The sequence below is a fragment of the Littorina saxatilis genome, linkage group LG1, assembly GCF_037325665.1.
Source record: "Littorina saxatilis isolate snail1 linkage group LG1, US_GU_Lsax_2.0, whole genome shotgun sequence".
In the NCBI taxonomy this organism is placed as follows: domain Eukaryota; kingdom Metazoa; phylum Mollusca; class Gastropoda; order Littorinimorpha; family Littorinidae; genus Littorina; species Littorina saxatilis.
The window spans coordinates 26,187,070-26,213,086 of NC_090245.1; the positions used below are offsets into that span (position 1 = coordinate 26,187,070).

Consider the following 26,017-nt stretch of genomic DNA (forward strand, 5'->3'; position numbering starts at 1 on the left):
TTTCAGTAAATGTACAAATTTACTGGTTTGATGAATTTACTGTAACATATATACACATTCAAAGAAATAAAACAACAACTTTGAATTGTCTTAGCCCTCTGCACTGCTTCTTCATCTTGGGTGCCAGGTTTAGTTTTTATCCTACCACTCAGCCACTCACCCCACCCACCCTCCAACCTTGTTACGAATTAAGCGTAAGGCAATGGTTTCCTATGTATGCTTTTAGTGTGCTTTATTCTTTCAGTTACAGTTGACAAACAGCGTACCCACTTTGGCTGAAGGATGTATGTTTATGTTGTGTGTATTTTGCTCACAATGTACCCTGCACTAACATACGCATCTTGCGCGCGCGCCTTTGAAACTCACGAAAAAAAGAGAGAGAACAAAATATGGCCCCATTCTCAGTCTCTCTACCCCTCCTCCTCAATCCTTCCGTCTCCCTAACCCCATGCACACCCCCCCCCCCCACAATACCTTATCACACACACACACAGCTGTCACAAATTCTGTTAAAGATGTGTCGAAAGACGAGAGTGAATGACCAAACAACAAGAAATGAATCGTTTATGACTTTCAACCGCATCCATACGTCTGACAGTACGAAAGGCCTCGATGATTGCAAAAAGACACCATAGCGGTTATATAACGCATGGGTTACTGATAAACATACAGCAATTGAAAGGGTTAAGTTCGGAAAATTATTCAGGCTGTTGCCGCCAGTGTGTCCCAACTTGTACAACATGCTTCCGACAAACTGAAGAGAAAAAGAAAGAAAGGAAGAAGGGAACAAGAAACAAATCTGTCTAAATCGATCCAAACATAAACGGAAAAAAAGCGAGAATTGGAGGAGGATGTGTAAACTTAAATATCAAGAAAGTGATCAAACTAATTTCTATATTCGGATGGTAAATAGAAAAAAAAAAAAAAAAAAAAAAAAATTAAAGTATGGTAACGTCGTGGCACTCCAGTTCCAGATAAAAAGAAGTAACGCAAGTAAAATGTGTATGTCTGGGATGAGTTAAAGCTACACTGTGAATACAAGTATTCCACATTTGCACACGTTTACTGTAACAATTTTGAACACAGTGTGAATTAAAGAAGTGTGACACGTGTTTTTGTTTTTGAATGTAAACACTAAAGTATTTATGAAGTTTGAGCATTACAACACTTATACACACTGTGATCGCGTAAGTACGGATAATGTGTCCATGATACTTAGCGTACCTTCCTACTCGCGTTGGGAAATCCTTGTGTCAACCATCACTGCTCTGTCCTGGCTTTTTGATGGGATAAAAGCATCCTGCCACTTGAACATATGCAAAAAATCAAGCCTGGCTGGGATGCTTTCTCTTCAAAGTGGGAATCTTTTTCTGAATTTATTTTGTTAAGGCTGTCCTTTAATTGATTGAGCTCGAAGTTGACTTCGCAAAGTATTTTGACCGAAAGTTCAGTGTCAAAGTCTTCGCCCAAATAAGATACCAGGCTTTACGGGCATCATGTCAACCTGGAAAAGTAATCCAGCACTGAAACAATGCCCACTCCGTGCAGCAGTGAAGCAGCTAGCATGTCGGTACGTATCCAATTGGAGGGAGGCTCGTGTCTCACGTGCACTCTGTGGTGGTGTACATGATCGCACACACGGTAAGGAATGTACAGTCGAACCTGCCCTGACGGTCACCTCTTGATAACGACCACCTGCCCATTACGACCGCCCCCAAGAAACACCCGACCGACGAGATTCTTTCCTGTATAACTCACCTTTTCACAACGACTACCTGCCTTTAAAGACCACCTTTGGTTGGTCCCTTAGGTGGTCGTTATAGACAGGTTCGACTGTATATTTCAGAACTAGGTAGGATGACATGGCATGAATATAGTAAATATTGTGCGATTTCTAAATCACGACAACAGACACCTATCACACGGCGGGTTCGTTCATTCTGAAGTAAAATTGTGCAATGGCTAGAAACACGAGAAAGAAAATTCTTTCTTTCTATCTTTCTTTATTTGGTGTTTAACGTCGTTTTCAACCGTTCAAGGTTATATCGCGACGGGGAAAGGGCGGGGGATGGGATAGAGCCACTTGTCAATTGTTTCTTGTTCACAAAAGCACTAATAAAAAAATTGCTCATGGGGCTTGCAACGCAGTACAATATATGACCTTACTGGCAGAATGCAAGTTTCCAGTACAAAGGACTTAACATTTCTTACATACTGCTTGACTAAAATCTTTACAAACATTGACTATATTCTATACAAGAAACACTCAACAAGGGTAAAAGGAGAAACAGAATCCGTTAGTCGCCTCTTACGACATGCTGGGGAGCATCGGGTAAATTCTTCCCCCCAACCCGCGGGGGGTAGAAATAGAATAAAATATTGAGACGGTGGTATCACGCACTCTCACATAACATTGTGCGATTTTTGGTGTCATGCATAAGTATACAGTTAATACTCTGAGAACGATGAAAGGCTTCGTATCACATGTGATCATGAAGTAGTTATAAACAGGTCACCTTTCACATATCACAAGAAACATACAAACTGATAAAAAACATCATGAGCATTAATAATGTCTTCAAAATGCAAATTTGAATGTAACCGAGTGCCGAAACACTACGATCACCTCGGGAGGCAAAGTGCAATCAAACAGGACTGAAAATGTTAGGGCTAATTTCTTAGCCCTATAAAAACTGTTATGCAAACCCGAAGGTTTCCATGAACATACAGACAATCGGAAACCACCAGACCCCATCACAAACAGAGTTCCACAATCCACCGGTGTTGACTTAAAGGCCAACAACTCGGGTGCAGAGTCTGCTGTGAAAGGAGCGGTAGCCTCCCCTGTCACATGAATATTAGTTAAACCACTGTTTGGGCAACTTGTCACACACAATAAAAAAAAAATCAATAATTCATACTAAATAAAAATGGTTTACTTTGAAATACACAAATCACATGGATTAATGCACTCGGTAACGTTAAAAAAATCATGCGGGATGAGAAAAATTCACAACAATAATGCACTTAAATCGGTACAAAAAATAGTTCACATGAGACATCCATTATTAAGAATATATACATTCATTATTCATTTTTCTTATGACAAAGAGATATGATTACATAGACCAAATACATTTGATGATAGACATACAACCATTGACCATTTTTCTGCTCTGAGTAACACAAACGGATATCATCATTTTACAAGTTTCACCTTACTTATTACAAATAATCATCAATCCGTTCAAAACATTGATTACGCCATTCATGCCTTAGTGAGCTGTTACGTAGTTTTATATGACAAATGCATATGTCTAAGAAAGTCTAGGAGGACTTTTCTCAAGGCGCTTCACAGTGCGAAATATGATATACATTTCGCGGGTTGTTCTAAATTTGGTTTAGTTCACAGGACTGAGCATCAGAACAAGATGCTAAATGTTGAACACATAATTCTTAGTATAAAGTCACAGTTTAACTTAGACTTGCTGTCTGTTTCTGCCTTGAGGAGTTTTTACCCAATGCTACTTTGCAAATATTAGGAGAAATACAAAATAAGTGGAGAGGGAGAGGGGAACGTATATTGTTTTATGATTATTTGGCAAGCATTAAGGGATCCAGTTATACACAGTGAGCCTTATATCAAAGGCAAGTGCAGCGTCTTAGGAACACAACGGTACCACAATCAAGAGTACTGGTCAAGACACAAAGACGCAGGAAGAAAATGAAAACTGTGACTTTCGTCGGTATTAGTTGACTCTATAACCTCCACCTTATGATTTGTCAGTCTTTCAATACATGAAATGTGTTTCTTGAGCAAGTAGGACTACAATGGCGCAGTGGGATGCTTCAAAACTGTTGCGGACGACTGTCAGGCTTGATCATACGTAGGAGAAGCCGAGGAAAAGGGAGAGGAGGAGAAAAAAACAACATGACGAGATCAATCTTCACACCGGCAAAACTGCTGGAGTCTACACCCATTGTTACCAATGCACGATGATCGGAATAAAGAAACACAACCACCCCCAAAAATGAAACAAAAGCGTAACTAAATTACTGAAAACCAAATTTGAATAAAAGTGAAAACGGATCACACTGACATCGTGAAACGTAACGAAAATCCAGAGAAAAGACTCAACGTGAATACAATTGCACTGACTGATTTGTGTTGGACAGTAGGCAAATCTTAACCGATCGTAAACAGAACAATAAAACATGTGCAACATTTGCCATCCAAAGTTTGAAATAATAAAACAGCATTCAAGTTCTCAACTTACACACACACACACACACACACACACACACACACACACACACACACACACACACACACACACACACACACACACACATACACACACACACACACACACACCCATCCCCTCCCCGACTCAACCTCTATAACCCTTCACTCACAAAACAGTAAAGTCCATTTTTAGCTGATCAAAAGATATAAATGGGTAATTTGCAATGTTTAAAAAAAAAATTTGAAAAAGAAAACAGAAAAAAATGAATTAAAAGCGACCTTCCCTCCCTCATAACATCCACACTTATAAGAAGACAAGACACATTTTGATTGAGGTGTGTATGAAATTCAAATAAATGCATTCCGATATTTATACAAGTGAGCAATTTTGCGGTCACTTTCTGTGCACACATATAGAAACAGCAACAGACGTACGAGACAACTTACTGTGATTATATGAACAACCATCTTTGAACAGCGGTCCAACATCAAAGACAGAGAAAAGGCATGAAAGAACGCTGAAATCGATTGAAATATATATCACAATATCTCAGAGCATCTTACATCCTAGATTCCTTTAAAGCCACAGTCCTTCCCATCTTTGAAAGCAATTGGGCTCACCGTCTCAAATCTGGCTTGGTGTTTACATGGGATAAGAACATCCCTCCTCTTGAAAACATACGAAAATTCAACATGCTGCGTGCTCTCAGTGCAGAGCTGGGATTTTTTGACGAATTAATTTCTTAAAAGGCCAGTGTGAAAAATTAAATCAACAAAAATTCGCACTCTGCACAAGAAGCAGTCAGGTTGATGAGTTTTGGTATGTGTCCAAGTGGAGGGATAGTTGGATCCCATGTAAAAGCCTGGCCAAATCTGAAACATAGAGCAGAACTTGTTTTCATTGGAAGGATTGTCATTGAAAGGAAATTGGATACAGTCTCCATCAGGCATGTACACATCATCATGTATTATATACATATATCCACACGAGTCATCGACGCTAAACACCCCACACCCTGTAATTCTACAACGCAGCCATGATAGCGAGAACGTGCAAGACTGTGAACATAAAGAGTTTCATAGTTCCGCAAAAAGTTAGGGTTTGTGAAACAAGAGTACATAGTTACACTGTCTAATACTTGAAAATGTCCCAATGTGATCACACTGATTTGGTGGCATGACAATAACGGGCATATGTACATACCCTTCAAATTAAGTCAATGCCCAAAATGCATAACAATTGTTCTCTTCTTAAGCGCATCCGTTCACTTGCAAGGAAGAGATATATCCAAGACATTAACAACGATGTTGTGCGCACAAATGTAACAAGTAAGAGCAGATCCCAATATGCAACAGACAAAAATGACAAATGACGGGAGGCAGAGGATACAGTGTTCGAGGAGAAAGTGGAGAAGACAGAAATTAGAGAAAGGGGAGGGGGGGGGGAGAGGAGGTGAAAGAGAACTGTTTAGTGGAACGGTGGCCGTGAGGGAAAGAAGAAGTAGCAGTGGGAGGTGAAGAAGGGGGAGGAAAAGGAAGAGTCACAGAAGAATAGGAGGTATGAATAATGAGAAGGAGAAAGACACATCAAAGAAAGGAGAAACAGACGAGACGGGACAGTTATGGTGCCATTAATAAAACACTATCACCAATTAAAAACAACAAATACATCAATAAAACCTAATCCAATCCTACCCAACCCCATTTTCCTGTGCAATCTTATAACACAGGCCACTCGAAATTCCACCACACAAAAATCCGCATGCATGATAATTATATCTCTTTTTTCGGCCAAAAAATCGTACCAAAAAAAGAAAACAAGAAAACAATCCGCCATGGAGGAAAAAAGCCAGAAACATTCAGCATGGCAAAAAAAACAACAACACCCTATACACACACAAAAACTCACAAAAACAGGCCACGATAAAATCACACTTTGCACACCAATATCAATATCTGTTTTCTTTCTACTACTGGTCTTCATCCTGTTCATCCGGGTCCCCTGAGATGGAATGCTGAGATTCGAGAGATTGCGAAGATTGCGATGACTTCCCGTTGGTCTTTTTGTTGATCATCTGCAGAATGCTCTTGACGTTTGACGACATCTCGTCCTGCATGGCTTCTTTCACCTTCCACTGGTTCATGATCTCGAAGCGGAAGCTGAGAATATCCTGCTTAATCTCCTCAAAGTCATCTGCAAAGACACAGGGCAATGAAAATTTGAGTAGGCTGATATCAGCAATGACCAAGCATAGTGGCGACAGCAAAACTGATGTAGGTACTCGTCTATCGTAATAACACGAGTTTACGGCTTTTAAATAGCATCTCCTCAAAGTCATATCAAAAGCACTTGGCAAGAAGGATGTGATTAGATTGACAACAGCAGTGCTGTGGTGGTGACAACAGAATCATTGTTAATATCCAAACTTGCAGTAACGACAGATTGGAACTAGGATGCTTATTCTAATGTCAATGCTCATTCCACTTCAGCTTTTCTTTGCTAACAACAGATTAAAAGAAAGAAAACTCGGATAGATCTACAAATCTTAATTGTGGTGAATTTAATGCAAATATGTACACAACTATTTACGCGGTACCATGAAAACATGCACGCATATATAAATCGTATACAGGAAGAACAAAAACTCTAAAGACAAGTCGCGTAAGGCGAAATTACTACATTTAGTGAAGCTGTCGAACTCACGGGATGAAACTGAACGCACTGTATTTTTTCACCAAGACAGTACAGCTTCGTCAATCCCCGCGTGAAAGAAATCGCTCACCTTCAACGTGCAAAACGTAGTGATATTGACACGCCAGATTAGCGCGGTAGCGTATTGTGCTAAGCAGGAAAGCGCGCTTTTCTGTATTCTTGTTAACTTTCTGAGCTTGTTTTGAATACAACCTATCATATATATATGTTTTTGGAATCAGGAAATGATAAAGAATAAGATGAAATCATTTTTGGATCGATTTCTTAAATTTTAATCGTAAGACTAATTAATCTATTTTCGTTAATTGTGATCACATTTTAAGAGTAAACATGACATATGTGTATATGTTTAGATTCAGAATGTGATGAAGAATATGATGCAATCAATTTTAAATCTGTTTGCGAAAAATCGATTTTAATGACAACTTTAATTAGCAAACTCATTACTTAATTGTTAAGCCTCCAAGCTGAAATGCAATACCAGAGTCCGGGCTTCGTCGAAGATTACTTGACCAAAATTTCAACCAATTTGGTTGAAATATGAGAGCGTGACAGTGCTGCCTCAACTTTCACGAAAAGCCGGATATGACGTCATCAAAGACATTTATCAAAAAATGAAAAGTAAATCTGGAGGTACCATACTCAGGATCTCTCATGTCAAGTTTCATGAAGATCGGTCCAGTAGTTTTCTCTGAATCGCTCTACACACACACACACAGACACACACACACACATACACCACGACCCTCGTCTCTACGTTAAAACATTTAGTCAAAACTTGACTAAATGTAAACAAGTCGCGTAAGGCGAAATTACTACATTTAGTCAGGCTGTGGAACTCACAGAATGAAACTGAACGTAGTCCTCCGCTAGTGCAAAAGGCAGTGAAAGTGACGAGCCTGTTTGGCGCAGTAGCGGTTGCGCTGTGCTTCATCATAGACCATTTATCCTGGACCGCCAACTAGCTCTCTCTCCGCTCTTTCTCTCTATTACGAGGTAGCGGCCCCTCGCATTTAGGAACGAAGAGAGGTACAGAAAAGCGTGCTATCCTTCTCAGCGCAACTACTACCCCGCTCTTCTTGGCCTTTCAGAAATCAGGGGGATGTCATATCCGGTGTTGATTGTAAACATGGACGAAGTTGCCGAGGTAAGTTCTGAAAATGCTAAAATAAACTCAGCTAAAGTGCATATGGAACATGTTTTTCGATGAGTTTTGTTAAGTTTAGTTTGGAGTTTTGGAAAATCCAGTTCATTGTCACCTCCCATTGTCACAAATAACTGGAGCGTGCTTTCTTTTCACTGTCTTTCAAACCGGACGCTAAGCGCCCCTGTGAAAGTCGAGCGTCGTAACCTCGAAGGGTCACGTGACGAGTTGGCGGTCCAGGCTATTTGGTCTATGGCTTCATATACACGCTATACTGTACCTCTCTTCGTTTTAACTTTCTGAGCGTGTTTTTAATCCAAACATATCATATCTATATGTTTTTGGAATCAGGAACCGACAAGGAATAAGATGAAATAGTTTTTTAAACGATTTCGGAAATTTATTTATGATCATAATTTTTATATTTTTAATTTTCAGAGCTTGTTTTTAATCCGAATATAACATATTTATATGTTTTTTAAGTCAAAACATGATGAAGAATAAAATAAAAGTAATTTTGGATCGTTTTATAAACAAATAATTTTAATTAAAATTTTCAGATCTTTAATGACCAAAGTCATTAATTAATTTGTAAGCCTCCATGCTGAAATGCAATACCGGTCCGGCCTTCGTCGAAGATTGCTTGGCCAAAATTTCAATCAATTTGATTGAAAATTGAGGGTGTGACAGTGCCGCCTCAACTTTTACAAAAATCCGGATATGACGTCATAAAATACATTTATCGAAAAAATGAAAAAACGTCTGGGGATATCATACCCAGGAACTCTCATGTCAAATTTCATAAAGATCGGTCCAGTAGTTTACTCTGAATCGCTCTACACACACACACACGCACAGACACACACACACACACACACAGACACACACACACACACACACCACGACCCTCGTCTCGATTCCCCCTCTATTTTAAAACATTTAGTCAAAACTTGACTAAATGTAAAACGCAGGTAGGTCAATTTTTTTGAGGGCAGTTTCAGGTACTTTTTCAGGCGTCAATGCAGTCAAGTGACCTGTAACACACCTGGCATACGTGACACAGATCTTGACAAAGACATATAGCTTAAACCCCTCAAACAATCATTAATGAACAAATTGTGAAATACATATTGTACTGTGTAACACAACTTCCGAAAGGAACCTTCCAACTTTTACTGTGATATACGCTTTAATTAAATGTGAATAGATTTTACAGAGTTGGCCGAGAACAAATCAGAGAATAAGATCGACGCTGAATCGATCTTGTATGAACCCCTAAGTTCTCGAGACAAAAAATCTTCTTCTTTTTCTTCGTTCACGGGCTAAAACTCCCACGTTCACTCATGTCTTTGCACGAGTGAGTTAGTACGTGTATGGCCTTTTTTTCCCCCCTGCCACTGAGGCAGCCAGCCACACGCCGCTTTCGGAAACAAAAAAACATTAACAACCAACCAACAAACCAACCCACCTTCCGTGACCTCAGCCTCCCGCTGGATGTCAAAGATGTATCGTTGTATGATGCGCTGCATGATCTTCTGGTAGGTGAGGTGCTCTTCCGAGTTGTCCAGCGTGACGAGAACGTGGCGAGGGCTCTCCAGGCCGCCCACGGACACACCTGAGGGAGTGGTCACATTGCGAGCCGCGTTGCCCTCGTAGAGCTCCACTGCAGAGATGTCGGCATCCACTGGGTTGGAGCTCTGCAGCAGAAAATTGAAACGGTAAATTAGAAATGCGAGGTGAACGGAGTAAAACTCGCTTATTGCAAATCGTGTAGTAGCGCAAGTTCGGTTTTGGTGAACACATTTGCACAAATCAAAACAGTTAGGAATTCGTAAATCTCCACTGCAGAGATGTCGGCGTCCACTGGGTTGGAGCTCTGCCACAGAAAATGTAAACGGTAAATTAGAAATGTGAGGTGAATGGAGTGAAACTCGCTTATTACAAATCGTGTAGTAGCGCAAGTTCGGTTTTGGTGAACACATTTGTACAAATCAAAACAGTTAGGAATTCGTAAATCTCCACTGCAGAGATGTCGGCGTCCACTGGGTTGGAGCTCTGCCACAGACAATTGAAACGGTAAATTAGAAATGCGAGGTGAATGGAGTGAAAGTCGCATATTACAAATTGTGTAGTAGCGCAAGTTCGGTTATGGTGAATAAAAAATTGTGCGAATCAAAACAGTCACGAGTAAGTATATCGTTGCGAGCTGCGTTGCCCTCGTTTCCACTTCAAGAATGTTGGCGTCCTCTGGGTTGGAGCTGTGTGGCAGAGGAGAAAAGAGTTGATGGGTGAAGGGATAACTGTAGAATTTGCTTATTGCCAACTGGGCAGTGGTGAGTTCGGTTATGGCGAACACATTTGTACAATTCGAAACAGTCACATGTTCGTAATGTTATTGCAGTGGTGACATGTAAAGTGAACTTTGGACTTTTCCGAGGTGTATTTTCACACAAAATGTGTAAAATACCGGACATTTCTGGTTAAAGCGCAAGCCGTAATACTCACCCCAGATTGGCGGTCGGTAATCGGAGAGCTGGGACCTGGAACGGATTCGTGCGCTGCCGCAGATGCCGCGTGTCTATCCCGTTTCACCCCGTTTGTAGTGGGCTTGTCCTCCGCCACTTCTTCCTCTTCGTCATCGTTACCACAGTCACAGCGGCAGAACACCGCGCGGAAGATGGCCTTGGGCGCGCCGATTACGTTGACCGGGGGTGGCAGGGTGCCGCCGTCGTCGATGTACTCCATGTAGAGCAGGCTGCGGGCGAACTTCCACTCCACATCGGAGTCTTCCTGTTGAAAGAGATAAGTAACATTGCGTTCAATGTATGAGGGTCTGAGGCTGAAAATGAACCGTTGTTCTTACTTTCATGTGTTACTGCTTTTTGTCTCAGTGTCTGTCTGTCTCTGTATATCTGTCTATTTCTCTGTGTGTCTCTTTCTGTCTTTGTGTCTCTGTCTGTCTGTCTATCTGTCTGTCTGTGTATCTGTCTCATTGTCTATCTGTCCGTCCGTCCGTCCCTCCCCCCCCCTCTCTCTCTCTCTCTCTCTCTCTCTCTCTCTCTCTCTCTCTCTCTCTCTCTCTCTCTCTCTCTCTCACGCATGATGAAGAGAAGAGGAAGACTAGGAGTTAGGTTAAGGGTAACAGATTATGTCTTGACTGTCATTTTCCCTCCCTGTGTCTCTGTTTTTGTGTGTCTCTGTCCTTCTCCTCCTCCTCCCCCTCCTCCTCCTCCTACTCCTCCACCTTCTCTTCCCCAAACCCTTTCACTTTCTATATAGCAAATGAAAAATTATACGCTGTGGAACCTCCCTTGTACGCCTTCCAATAATCTGACCAACCCAGGTCTTAAAATGGAGGGAGTCTTATAATGAGAGTAAACTTACAGCGGATATGAACAGAAAATCTGAAAACCCGAGGTCTTAAAAGGGAAGAAGTCTTAACTTGAGGTGGGGGGGGGGGGGGGGGTGGGGGGTATGAAAAGAGGGTTCTACCGTATTGACAAATAAAGCGAAAAACTTACAGCAATGTTGGTGAAGGAGCGGGTCATCATGGCAATAAGCATGTTGATGAGCACCGTCACCATGACGATGTTGTAGATGCCGTAGATGATGTAGCCCACATCCTCTGTCAGACTGTTGTTGTAATCCCCCAGCCGCACCGCGTCGGGCTCGCCTCGACCGAACAACGACCAGAACACTGTTCTGAAGGTCGCCATTACCCTGGGAGGAGAAATGGAGAGAGTGTGATTATGACGTTAAGAAATTGTCAAGAAATTGTTTCAGCTTTGACCGAACAAGGATCAGAATATTGTTCTGAACTTCAGAAGGTCACCATTACCCTGGTAGAAGAAACGGAGAGCGTACAACAGGCGTTAAGAAATTGTCAAGAAATTACTTCAGCCTTGACCGAACAAGGATTAGAATATTGTTCTCAAGGATAAACGGAGAGTGTATGATATATATATAATGACTATCAAAACTGTTCAAGACATAACTTCGGTCTTGACTAATACAACGGTTTAACTAGACAAGTGTTCAGTTCCTCTGCATCAAAAATTAACGTGAGAAAGGACGCAAAACTGAACCGATCCCGAATAGCCAAATAGGTTGAAGGGACATAAAACAAAATCCCAGTCATCCAAAAACATTTCATTTAATTCCTTTCGTCATTGATCATTGCCTCGCCAGCATCTTGCAAGCGAATAACGTTTCGTCGACGATTTTGAGATAAGTTCATTATTTTTATCACAAATGTGACCCTCCACCACGGAATGAGTCGCATGTCACCTTTGCATGATTTTCATATGTTTACATTTTCCTAAAGAGTTTTTTATGCTCTATCCAGTGGTGAAAACCGTTTTAGAAAAGAGCGAAAACTGTTTGAGTTATAAGCCTGTGACTAAGGTGATCCTCACGCTGTTACCATACACTCTCCGGACTTATATCAAGCCTAGCGCAGAACCGCGCGAAGTGACATGCGACTCATTTCGTGGTGGAGGGTCACAAATGTTTGTCTGTCTGTTTACTTAAAAGATCACTGTGCATGTCGACGCACTGTTAAAGTAACGTTTTGTTTTGTCCATAATTAGACGTTCCATTAATCAACTAGTCTTGTTGTTTTGATTTTCAACACCCAGTCAACCAACTGTATCGCAAGGTTTGTTTCCTTCTCGGCTCTGGTGCAAGCAATGCTAGACTTACCCTCCGAACGCAGTCTCTGCTTTGACTCCCATGGCCTCCTCCCTGCCCGGGTACTGGATCTCTATCTGGCTGCGTTCGCTGTAGTACCAGAACAGGTTGTGCAGCCCCACCATGAAGGCGATGATGACCAGGGAGAACAGCGCCATGAACTTCATGATGTCCTGGAAACAGTATGAATAGAACTTAGTGTAAGAGTCGTACGTTCGTCCTAACCTGTTCTCATTATGTACAGAGTTTTAAGGTTTTCACGTGCCATGTTTGTATTGTATTTCATGTGGTGATAATATCATATATATATATATATATATATATATATATATATATATACATATATACATATATATATATATGTAGAGGTTACATGCCGAGTCTCAGTGATTATTAAAAATAATGGTCGAAGTTGGCGGATCATGAAAAATGCGAGCTTCAGCGAGCTTTTTCATGACCGCGAACTGAGACCATTATTTTTAATAATCACTGAGACGAGGTGTGTAACCTCTTTATTCCTCCTTTCTTCAGTTATTCAAAGAAAACAGGAGTTTTTGTGCGAAAGTTTGATCGAATCCGAATCACTCAACCAGTCAACCTGCGCAGGCGATCGATTAATGCGCGGTTGTATAGTTCCGTGCAAATCATTCCATTCTGTTAACACTTCTTGTCAGTTTCCCTGTTTTAGACTAAAATCAAGTACACAGATATGCTGTTATTCTGCTGTGGCGGTAAAGGCAGATATTGTGTGTTCTGTTTATGTTTTAGTATCGTTCAGGATAATGTTCTTTCGTCAAATGGGACTAGCAGACGAACTTTTGCACCCGTGTTCCAACGTTAATTACTGCATGAAGTTCAGTTTTCTGGGGAAAATAGTGTATGAAACCGCTTTATGTTGTTTAAATTGATGAGATGTGTGCATTTGGTTGCGTGTGATCTGTTTATAAAATGAAATATTGTTGAAAACTGACCGTCGGATTGCAGTCAGTGTTGTCGAAGAAACTGCGTTAAAAGAAGGGGAACTACTCTTGTCGGCAAGAGTATGAGTTACTTGCCTTGGGAATTTGCTTGTGATGAACGGTGTGTACACGGCAGATCTAGATTCAGAAAACAACCTAACTCATGGATTTTATATGGAGATTCATGTGTTCAGGCCTGTAGTTGTTAATTTAAATGCGGTATGTTTGTATTGTTTGCTCCAGAGATGTATATTTCGTACGTATAGAGCGTTCGGAACTTTTCAGTCGCAAAAGTAGTACCAAAACAGAACAGCTTCTCAACCCATTGCACTATCGAGGATTCAGGCTGTTGCTGGCTCGTTATTTGTTTGGTTGCTGGGTCATTATCGAAAAATAACTAGCTCTACAAGTTTACAGAGGTAAAGAAGCAGAGGGGGGAATAAATATATTTATTATTCCTCGCACATGAACTGTATGATGTCCTGGAAAGAGTGTGAATAGAATTTATTGTGAGAGTCGTGCGTCTGTCATGTTCTGGAAAGAGTATAAATATAACTTATCCAAGCGGAGCGCGGGCGAAGCCCGCGCGTAGCGAGGTAGTTTTTTTTTTTCATCTCCCAGCACTGAAATTTTTTTTGCCAAGTGGTGTCTGTCTGTGAACATTGTTCTAGAATTCATCTTTTAGCACAATATTAGCGACACTGTTTGGACAATTCTATTAAAATTAGGCGTACAAACTGATTTTGTTTCGGGGAATCCTCTCAGAGGATCAGAATTTTCATATAATATCATCGGAAGCTGTTACAACGGGAAAATGTGAAACTTTTGTCACTTTTTAACATGGAATTTCATCTTTGAGCGTTTCAAGCGGACTTTAATAAAATAGTTATTTGCGAATTAAGCAGCGGAAGACACTCACCGGTTCAACATGTGTATGGTCATTAAACCTCAAAACATTTCAGTAAGTGGTTTAGACAAACACCTCCGACATGTGAGGGTGACTGGTTTGTAGCTGAAGAGTTTTTTTCTAAAGTGTGTTCTAAATACAAATGACGTACTGGTAATGATGTAATGAGTTGTTCTAATCTTGTTCTTGGAACTCTTGCTGTTCCAAGCTTGTTCTTAGCAAGTCTTGGTGACGAGAACAAAGACTATCAATGAAATCTTTAGAAATAACCTCTGACAACGACGACGATGACGACGACGACGACGATAACAACAACAACAACAAATGACATCGACGACGACGACGACAACAACAACAACAACAACAACAACAACAACAAAAACAACAACACGAGAACAACAACAATCACGACAACGAACATGACAACAACAACACCAACAACTACGACGACAACTACAACGACTGGGTTATGATGACATCACCAATGATTTAAAGGCCGTTAAAAAATCGTTAAATCCTATTTCTTCACTGATTCTTATGAAATTTTAAAGGTAGGTTTGTTGTCCCCAACTTATTTTCACTCCATACTTTTCCAGAAGAAAAACATAATTTTGGCAGTTAAAAACCGTTAAATTTCAATTCTTCACCGATATTTATGAAATTTTGTGGGTAGGTTCGTTGTCCCCAACTGATTTTCACTCTATACTTTTCCAGAAGAAAGACATAATTTTGGCAGTTAAAAAACGTTAAATTTCAATTCTTCACCTATCTTTATGAAATGTAGTGGGTGGGTCCGTTGTCCCAAACTGAATTTTAAGACATACTTTTCCAGACAAAAAACCTTATTTTTGGCAGTTAAAAACCGTTAAATCTCAATTCTTCATCGATATTTATGAAATTTTGTGGGTAGGTTCGTTGTCCCCAACTGATTTTCACTCCATACTTTTTCAGAAGAAAAACATAATTTTGGCAGTTAAAAACCGTTACATTTAAATTTTCACCTATCTTTATGAAATTTAGTGGGTGGGTCCGTTGTCCCAAACTGAATTTCAAGACAAACTATTCCAGTCAAAAAAACTTATTTTTGGCAGTTAAAAACCGTTAAGTCTCAATTCTACACCGATATTTATGACATTTTGTGGGTAGGTTTGTTGTCAGATTTGACATGATGGCAGAATTGAAAGTGTGAGATATCCTGATGTTTCACAATTTATGCTGCATAATTCAGCCCCATAGGCGCTTGAATTTTAGGTGGAGTTGGGTTTTTTTTCAGCCCAAACCAGTAACCCCCACATGGTTTTCATGTCCCTTTCTGAGAGACTTCAAGAAATTTCAATTTGACGTCATGATTAGCCTGCCGCATTAGCAAGTATGAAAACACGTCATCGATGACACATTTTAAGACAGAGAGAGAGAGAGAGAGAGAGAGAGAGAGAGAGAGAGAGAGAGAGAGAGAGAGAGAGAGAGAGAATCATGTACACACAGATGGACGACTTCGCTTGGGGTATGTACTGCCCGGCAGTACACATCTACTTTATTGTGAGAGTCGTACGTTTGTCATGTTCTGGAAGGAGAATGAATAGAACTTATTGTGAGAGTCGTACATTTGTCCATAACAGATCTCGTGCTGTACATAAATGTACTGTTTTTATACGCCACGTTTGTATCTTATTTAGTGTTGTGATAATTATGCACCACACATGAACTTCTTTTTCGAGATAATAAAGTTGTTTATGTCTACGTCTGCTTTTTGCTGGTAAAGTAAGATTCTAAGTTAGTTACGTATTTCAAGGGCAGTTAATCTGTTCTTGCGACGTTCACCCCGTCAAGGGCAGTGAATCTGTTCTTGCGACGTCCACCCCGTACACTTAAGAATCAATCATTTCAGCTAACCAACGCATCTCTCCTCCACAGTTCTTTGTATGTGTACCTTTAACATCCTCCCGAGGGAGATCTGCAGAGGTCCGAGGTATTCGTTGGCGGGTAGGAGGTAGGAGATGCGAGAGAAACTGAGAATGTTGGCAATGGCGAACATCCCTTCCGCCATGTTGACGGGGTCCCACTTTTCCCACTTCATTCGATCTGCCGACACACAGAACAGAATAAAAGAAGATGAAATAAAATATATAAAAAGTATCAATTGACCGGAATGATGAGTAGTTGTTGTTGATTTGTGTATGTTGATTTTTAAGCGAAGTTAACCCGCAATAAAGAACTGCTGCCTTGCACGCATAAGACACTGGGCATGACGGCAGGGAAAGAAAAAAAGAAGCAAGACCCCCCCACCCCTCCCCCGGAAGAAAAAGAAAGTAAGTTAACGAAGAAAGCTGACACGATGCTAGCAACCAAGCAAAGAAAAAAAAAATGAGGGACCAACAAACCAATCAAGCGACCAACCAACCAGCTCTTACAACTATGCAGTAAAACATGTTAAAGTAGACTGACCATCATTAATCTAGTAGACAGCTTGCTGTGCCTCTGAGATTTAGGAGTCAATGTCACAGAAACCAATAAACCAACCACCCAAACAATCAACTAAACAACCAAGCAGCTAATTTAATAAGCATGTAGTGAAACAATTCCATGTAGACTCACCAGCAATTAGCCAATACACTGCCTTGCCGTATCTCGGAGTGTAAGGGGTTAATGTCACAAACAAACTAACCACCCACCTGACAAACCCATCCACCAACCAGCAAACCAGCTAACCAGCCAACCAGCTAATCTTACAACCATGCATTGACACATTTAGCTATATAGACTGTCCAGCATTAAACCAGTGCACAACCTGCTGTATCTAGGGGATTGAGAGGTCAATGCCACAGCAACGAACACACAAACTAACCAGTCAACCACACAACCAAGCTAGTTTTAACAAGCAATACAGTCAAACAAATCCATGTAGACTCACCAGAATTAAGCCAATACACTGTCTGCTGTATTTAGAAGATTGAGAGGTCAATGCCACAGCAACGAACACACAAACCAACCAGTCAACCAAACAACCAAGCTAGTTTTAACAAGCAATACAGCCAAACAAATCCACGTAGACTCACCAGCATTAAGCAAATACACTGTCTGCTGTATTTAGAAGATTGAGAAGTCAATGTCACAGAAACGAACAAACCAACCACCTAACCGACCAACCAATCAACCACAAAAAACAAGCTAACTTTAACACGCATGCAGTGAAACAATTCAAAGTAGACTCACCAGCATTAAGCAAATACACTGTCTGCTGTATTTAGAAGATTGAGAAGTCAATGTCACAGAAACGAACAAACCAACCACCTAACCGACCAACCAATCAACCACAAAAAACAAGCTAACTTTAACACGCATGCAGTGAAACAATTCAAAGTAGACTCACCAGCATTTAGCCAATACACTGCTTGCTGTATGTGGGAGTCTAAGGGGTTAATGTCAGGAGATGTGACATTGAGGCTCTCCAGAAGCGTATTTCCCTGGGCAAACTGCACAAATGTGACATTACGATCAGCATTAATATCGAAGCGAACAAATTAAGAGATTAAAGCAAACCCTACATGGAGTCGCGGGGATGACTGGTTTTCAGTTTTGATCTGTTAGTTTCAGGTTGCAGATTGACTAAATGTTTTAAATCACTTCAAGCATCTTGTTTTTCTTTTCTGTCATTCATTCATTTATTCATTCATTCATGTATTCATGTATTCATTATTTCTTTCTTTCTTTCTTTCTTTTTTTCTTTCTTTCTTTCTTTCTTTCTTTTTCTCTCTCTCTTCCTTTCTTTCTTTCTTTCTTTCTTTTTATATTTAGTCAAGTTTTGACTAAATATTTTAACATCGAGGGGGAATCGAAACGAGGGTCGTGGTGTATGTGCGTGTGTGTGTCTGTCTGTGTGTGTGTGTAGAGCGATTCAGACTAAACTACTGGACCGATCTTTATGAAATTTGACATGAGCCCGGACTTCGGTATTGCATTTCAGCTTGGTGGCTTAAAAATTAATTAATGACTTTGGTCATTAAAAATCTGAAAATTGTACAAAAAAATAAAAATTTATAAAACGATCCAAATTTACCTTCATCTTATTCTCCATCATTTTCTGATTCCAAAAACATATAAAAATGTTATAATTGGATTAAAAACAAGCTCTGAAAATTAAATATATAAAAATTATTATCAAAATTAAATTGTCGAAATCAATTTAAAAACACTTTCATCTTATTCCTTGTCGGTTCCTGATTCCAAAAACAGATATGATATGTTTGGATTAAAAACACGCTCAGAAAGTTAAAACAAAGAGAGGTACAGAAAAGCGTGCTATCCTTCTTAGCGCAACTACTACCCCGCTCTTCTTGTCAATTTCACTGCCTTTGCCATGAGCGGTGGACTGACGATGCTACGAGTATACGGTCTTGCTGAAAAATGGCATTGCGTTCAGTTTCATTCTGTGAGTTCGACAGCTACTTGACTAAATATTGTATTTTCGCCTTACGCGACTTGTTTGTTGTTGTTATCCTTCATTTCCTTCTTTCTTTCTTTCTTTCTTTTTATATTTAGTCAAGTTTTGACTAAATATTTTAACATCGAGGGGGAATCGAAACGAGGGTCGTGGTGTATGTGCGTGTGTGCGTGCGTGTGTGTGTGCGTGTGTGTGTGTGTGTAGAGCGATTCAGACTAAACTACTGGACCGATCTTTATGAAATTTGACATGAGAGTTCCTGGGTATGAAATCCCCGAACGTTTTTTTTTCATTTTTTTGATAAATGTCTTTGATGACGTCATATCCGGCTTTTCGTGAAAGTTGAGGCGGCACTGTCACGCCCTCATTTTTCAACCAAATTGGTTGAAATTTTGGTCAAGTACTCTTCGACGAAGCCCGGGGTTCGGTATTGCATTTCAGCTTGGTGGCTTAAAAATTAATTGATGACTTTGGTCATTAAAAATCTGAAAATTGTAAAAAAAAATAAAAATTTATAAAACGATCCAAATTTACGTTTATCTTATTCTCCATCATTTGCTGATTCCAAAAACATATAAATATGTTATATTCGGATTAAAAACAAGCTCTGAAAATTAAATATATAAAAATTATTATCAAAATTTGTTTTTCAAAATCAATTTAAAAACACTTTTATCTTATTCCTTGTCGGTTCCTGATTCCAAAAATATATAGATATGATATGTTTGGATTAAAAACACGCTCAGAAAGTTAAAACGAAGAGAGGTACAGTAAAGCGTGCTATCCTTCTCAGCGCAACGAATACCCCGCTCTTCTTGTCAATTCCACGTGCACTGCCTTTGCCACGGGCGGTGGAGTGACGATGCTACGAGTATACGGTCTTGCTTCGTTGCGTTGCGTTCAGTTTCATTCTGTGAGTTCGACAGCTACTTGACTAAATATTGTATTTTCGCCTTACGCGACTTGTCTGTTTTGTTTTTTCTTTCTTTCATTCTTTCTTTCTTTCTTTCTTTCTTTCTTTCTTTCTTTCTTTTCTTTCTTTCTTTCTCTCTTTCTTTCTTTCTTTCTTTCCTTTTTTTTCTTTTTCTTTCTTTCTTCCTTTCTTCCTTTCTTTCTTTCTTTCTTTCTTTCTTTCTTTTCTTTATTTGATAAGAGATTACACACATACAGACTGACACTTTTTGTCAAATAGAGTGACAGACAGCCAGGCACACATTAGGCTAGCAACGAGAAGTACTTGCAAACACAAGGTTATTACTTAAAATTCCAAAAGACACACGTGTACACATTCACCCGTTCAACCCCTCTTTCCGTTGCCCCCTTCTATTACTGCACGACCCCTACTGAAACACACAACGATATTACGCATTATAGTACCGTCACTAGCTTTACTTTTCCTCTCACAGTACCCATCCCTTCATACGCTTCTACTCAATTAAATAACCTCTGTGTCCTACAAGCATAGTTTTCACCGTGTAAACGATTCGGCTCATCATCGAATTTAACGAATAAATCGAATAGTTCTGGGCTCCCTTTGCCAAAAGACAAATTTCCATGTTTATGTAAAATGAAAATGGACATTAAAGTTTTCTTATCTTATCTTATCTTGAGTAAAATATTTCAAATAATATATTTGTTTTACCTTGACCATCGTCCAGAAGCGTATGGTGAAGACTGAGGTGTAGACACTGAGAAGCAAGAAGTCTAGCAAGTTGAACAGGTTGAGGAGATGATCCACAACCCCCGCTTGAAAGATCTGCGAACACTCCTGGAAGATCATCCCTGAAATACAAGTACACAGCTCATGTATGTGTAAGACTTTGAAAACTTGAGATCTTTGTGTAAGCTCGTTATAATCTCCGTCGTCAAGGGAGCGCTAGCTTGCTTTCTAGATCCGAAAAGCACACAGAACACTATATCTCCTCCTCATCTTTCTACCAACAATCCACAATCTCACCGTGCTCTCCGTGGTCTTGGCAAACTGACGTGCTTGCTTGCTCGCTCGATTGCTTGATCCCCAAATCACACACCCCTCTTAATACCTCACATCAACCCACTAACCATCCACCAACTCATCGTAATCTGCGTGGTCGTTGGCTTATTGGTTTGCTTGCATGCTTGCTCGCTCGCTTGATCGATGGACACACTATTCACACACCCCCACACACACCCACACACCTTCACGCAGAACTAGAAGCCATCCGAGTCTCTGCTATCCTTTCGCACATCCTTCTCTTCCCCACTACCCCTCTTTGCACAGGAACGTATTAAATCTATTCATCAACCTACCAGCAATCCACAAACTCATGATATCTCCGAGGAGGTCGTTGGCATACTTGCTCGCTTGCTCGCTCGCTTGCTCGCTCGCTTGCTTTATTGATCCAAAGAGCACATCCCCCATCATATATCACCTTTCATTCAACCTACCAGCAAACCACAAGCTCATCATGATCTCCGTCTTCGTTGGACTACTAGCTTGCTTGCTTGCTTGATCCCAAAACCCCACACGCTACCACATCTCCCCTTCATCAACCTTATAACAATTCACAAGCTTATTGTGAATTCCGTGGTACATGGTCGTTGGCATATACTGCTTTGCTTGCTTGCTACCTCGCTTGTTTGATCGACACACCATACCCCCCCCCCCCCCCCCATATATTCCCTTCATCAACCGACAAACAATCCACAAGCTCATCAGATTCTCCGTTGTCGTTAGCATATTGGCCTGCTTGCTTGCTCGCTTGCTCGCTTGCTCGCTTGCTCGCTTGCTCGCTTGCTAGATAAAAAAAAAACCCACACACATCCCATCATATAATTATCACCCTTCATTCAACCTACCAACAATCCACAAACTCATCATGATCTCCGTAGTCGTGGGCATGCTGGCTCTAAGAGGGAAGTCAGGTCCAGCCAGCGCCGACACGTTTCCTGTCTGGTTCTTGACGATTTCGTACAGGACCTTGTACTTTGTGTAGGTGTTGCTTTGGTTGAGCCGGAGGGTCTTCTCGTTGCTGACGCTGTTGGAGGACTCTACAGTCACCAGGACGATGAGGACGAGGAAGGTGAGGAAGGAGGTGGCGTGGCACAGGAACTTCACCACGGGGAACTTGAGCGTCTTGGAAGCCTGGATGATACATAGAGGTAGAGTACTGTGTACCACGCTGTACGCAGGGAGAGAGAGAGAGAGAGAGAGAGAGAGAGAGAGAGAGAGAGAGAGAGAGAGAGAGAGAGAGAGAGAGAGAGAGAGAGAGAGAGAGAGAGAGAGAATGATCGAGAGAGAGAGAGAGGGGGGGAGAGAGAGAGAGAGGGGGGGGGGGGGAGAGAGAGAGAGAGAGCAAAAGAGAGATAGAGAAGGAGAGAGAGAGGGAGGCAGAGAGGCAGAGAGAGGCAGAGAACTCAGAACTCAGAACTCAGAACTTTATTACATAAGGATAAAGGGTTTAGGCTTAGCCCAATCGTCCAACCTGTCCTTTTAACGTAAATAGAGAATAATTGTAAACGAAAGCAAAGACTGCGCACATACACACACACACATCCACACCCACGTATACACACACACATGCACACATAAACTCACACACACACACACATGCACACACACACATGCACACACACATGCACACACACACACACACACACATATACACACACACATGCTCGCGCGCGCGAGCGTGCGCTCGCATATCTACACACAAGCACATGCTATCATTTCATACCTAAAAGGAACAGTATCTAATCAAAGTATTAAACTAGTAAAACATCAAAATAATGGTCGAGTATAAACATAAAAAACAAAACACTTAAGAGCATTGCATACATTATCCGAGTACACAATGGAAACTAGACAGCAGGGGCAGTTTATAGTGTGCTCAAATGTGTGTGCAACTGCCTTTTAAAGGCCTTTAATGATGCGGATCGTTTGATTTCTATTGGCAAAGAATTCCACAGAGATGATCCTGAAAAAGCTAAGCTGGATTTATAAAGATCTATACGAGGAATTGGAGGAAGTAAATTTTGAGACCCATACCTCTTCGTAACATGTGTAAAATGGGATTGCACATAACTGGGCACATCGCCATGAACTACTTTATACATAAAGACAGCCTTATTGTATGCAAGGTGGGTTTTTAGGGGAAGGAAATTAAGGATGTTTAACTTCATTTCTGTAGACATGTGCGATTCATACAGGATAAGTTTTGCAGCACGACGGTACAAAGAATTGAGTTTTAATAAGTGAACATCGCTGCAGCCATCCCACAATGTCGAAGCAAAATTAATATGAGGCATTATATGAGCATGAACGAACATTTTTAATGTTTCAGACTTCGCATAATGTTTGAGTTTTGACAGCAAATACAAATTCCTTGATAACACTTTGCAGAGGTTGCTTATGTGTGTTTGCCATTTCATTTCTTCATCAACAGTTACACCAAGTATGCGGTGTTCTTTAACTTGCTGTATTTGAGTTGTACCTAAGGTCAGTTGTAATTTAAGAGGACTTAGCTGATGCTTTTGTCTTGTGGTAATAACAATGCTTTTAGTTTTTTCTGGGTGCAGTATCATGGCAATTGATGTGCACCATTTCGCAACTTCGTCCAAAGTGTTCTTCAGGGAAGAATTTACTGATTCCAACGAGGTGTTACTGGTATGGATAGACGAATCGTCTGCAAAAAACTCGCATTTGACTTTATCATCCGATACATGTAAAGGCAAATCATTAACGTAAATACAAAAGAGAATAGGTCCTAGTATAGACCCTTGAGGGACGCCATGTCTTACTAGTGCAGTAGACGAATTCTGGCATTGTAGAGTGACATACTGTGTCCGGTCAGCAAGATACGATTTAAAGAAGTCACAGACCGAATCGTTTCTCAAATAATAGTGTAATTTTTTCAGCAATATGGAATGATCGACTAAGTCAAATGCTTTCTTAAAGTCCAAAAACAATGCTCCTGTAACTTCAGACTTGTTCATTGCTGACAGCCAAGCTTCGCAGAGAGACGTAAGAGCTGTGTGGCAAGAATGCTTGGACCGAAAACCGGATTGAAACTGATGGAACAAATTTTGTTCTTCCATGTAAGCAAGAAGATGCTTGTGCACATGCCTTTCTAATGGTTTTGACAAAACAGGCAGTAAAGAAATGGGTCTAAAATTACTTGGGTCTGAGAGATCTTTACATTTGGGAAGGGGTATGACTTTGGCGTTTTTCAATTTAGACGGAAAAAAGTTCTGCTCAATACTAAGGTTATATACAAACGTGAGCGAATCCACAATATACGGTAGAGAAAGCTTCAATAACTTCACGGGTATTTTATCAGGACCCATGGACTTTTTATTCTCCAGGTTTTCAATAAATGTTCCGACCTCATGAACTGCAATCGGAGGAATGATAAACGCTTCATTGTTTATTCTGTTCCGCTGACAGAATTCGTCCAATTTTTCAAAACAGTCATCTCTATCCCGAGAATTTGTTTCTGCCACAGAAGCCTTCAATTTATCCGCTAAAGATATAAAATGATTATTAAATTCTTCCGCAGATAGTTTTGTTAGATTAGCAGTTGACCTTTTCCTAGATTTATCTAGGATTTCATTTACTGCCCGCCAAATTGTTGCAGTATCTTTCTTATCGGAAATTAATTTATCAAAGTAACCAGTTTTGGATTGTCTCACACGGTTTAACACCTCATTCCTCTGCTGTTTATATTCGTCTGTCATCTTATTTTCCTTGAAATAATCTCTCAGAGCCATCGCCTCTATAATATCTGATGTTAACCAAGGCGGAAGTCTGGCATGTTTTACTCTATGCTGACGCAGGGGCACGTGTTTATCTATAATTGTGCTTAAAATGCTATACAATTGATCAAAAGCATCATCTGCAAGACTGAAATTAAAAACGCTCTGAAATGGAGCTTCACTAAGATCACGAAAAAATGCAGACTCATCAAAATGTCTAAAACTTCTGTATTCTATGGTCGTGTGGCCTTTTGGTCCTGATTTAGGCAAGCGCATAGAGACCGAACAAAAAATAGGCATATGATCGCTAATACTGGAATTGGACACATACACATTAGAAACAATCTTCTTATTATCAGTATATATGTGATCAATAAGAGTTGCAGTTGTGTCTGTTATTCTTGTTGGGTTCAGAACCAGTTGATGAAGACCTAATAAAGTTGTTGTTGAATTCCATACTGTTTGAGGCTTATTCAGATTAATATTAAAATCTCCAAGCAATACAATATCTTTATTGCGTGATTTGACTTTATCCATCATCTGAATGAAATATTCTGACCAAATCGACGTTTCGGCAGGGTTACGATATATATAACCTATGAGCCGAGGCGAGGATTTACAGTTTTTTACTTCAATCCAAATGCACTCAATATTGTCGTCCTCTAAATCAGTTCTTCGTGTTGCAAATTCAGAAATTGATTCATGAATATAGACTGCAATGCCTGTCTGATTCTTCCTTGCGCTGTCGCGTCGCAAAACAGAGTATTGGGGAATGTAAATCAAGTTATCGGCAATTCTCGAGTCGAGCCGTGTTTCGCTCATCCCAAAAACATGAACTGGCTTTGAGCTTTGGTTTAGCAGCACGCATATATCAGGCACTTTGTTAACGAGATGATAGACATTAAGATGTCCAACCTGGAGAGTGTGTTTTGACACGTTTAAATTCATAATATAATAAACAAAATTATTAACAACAACCAAAAATCTGAGAGATGAAATCAATAAACAAACACGGAGAAAAATTAATTCACAAAGAGTAAAAAGTGAAGCAAACAAGTTACGACTTCAGTAACTGGCTAACTTAAGGGAAAAGTCAAGTGAGAAGTAGTAAATCAGGATTTAAAAAAATTCTGCGAAATGTTATAAGCGTTCGATGCACAGCAATTATAAATGTTCCTGCTAGCA

General features: G+C 40.3%; 1 protein-coding gene across 2 annotated transcripts in view; it reads right to left on the reverse strand.

The window, feature by feature from the left end:
* Window positions 1–957: 957 nt before the first annotated feature.
* LOC138965664 (short transient receptor potential channel 7-like) overlaps window positions 958–26,017 on the reverse strand; it is a 59,892-nt gene continuing 34,832 nt past the window's right edge. For both annotated transcript variants that reach the window (XM_070337850.1, XM_070337842.1), the window contains 9 exons: window positions 21,938–22,223; window positions 20,742–20,881; window positions 18,029–18,131; window positions 16,589–16,740; window positions 12,805–12,965; window positions 11,625–11,823; window positions 10,609–10,893; window positions 9,572–9,800; window positions 958–6,440 (listed from right to left, as the gene is read on the reverse strand). In XM_070337850.1, coding sequence (XP_070193951.1) covers window positions 6,217–6,440; window positions 9,572–9,800; window positions 10,609–10,893; window positions 11,625–11,823; window positions 12,805–12,965; window positions 16,589–16,740; window positions 18,029–18,131; window positions 20,742–20,881; window positions 21,938–22,223 — 1,779 coding nt within the window. In that variant the 3' untranslated portion in view covers window positions 958–6,216. The remainder of the gene's footprint in view (window positions 6,441–9,571; window positions 9,801–10,608; window positions 10,894–11,624; window positions 11,824–12,804; window positions 12,966–16,588; window positions 16,741–18,028; window positions 18,132–20,741; window positions 20,882–21,937; window positions 22,224–26,017) is intronic.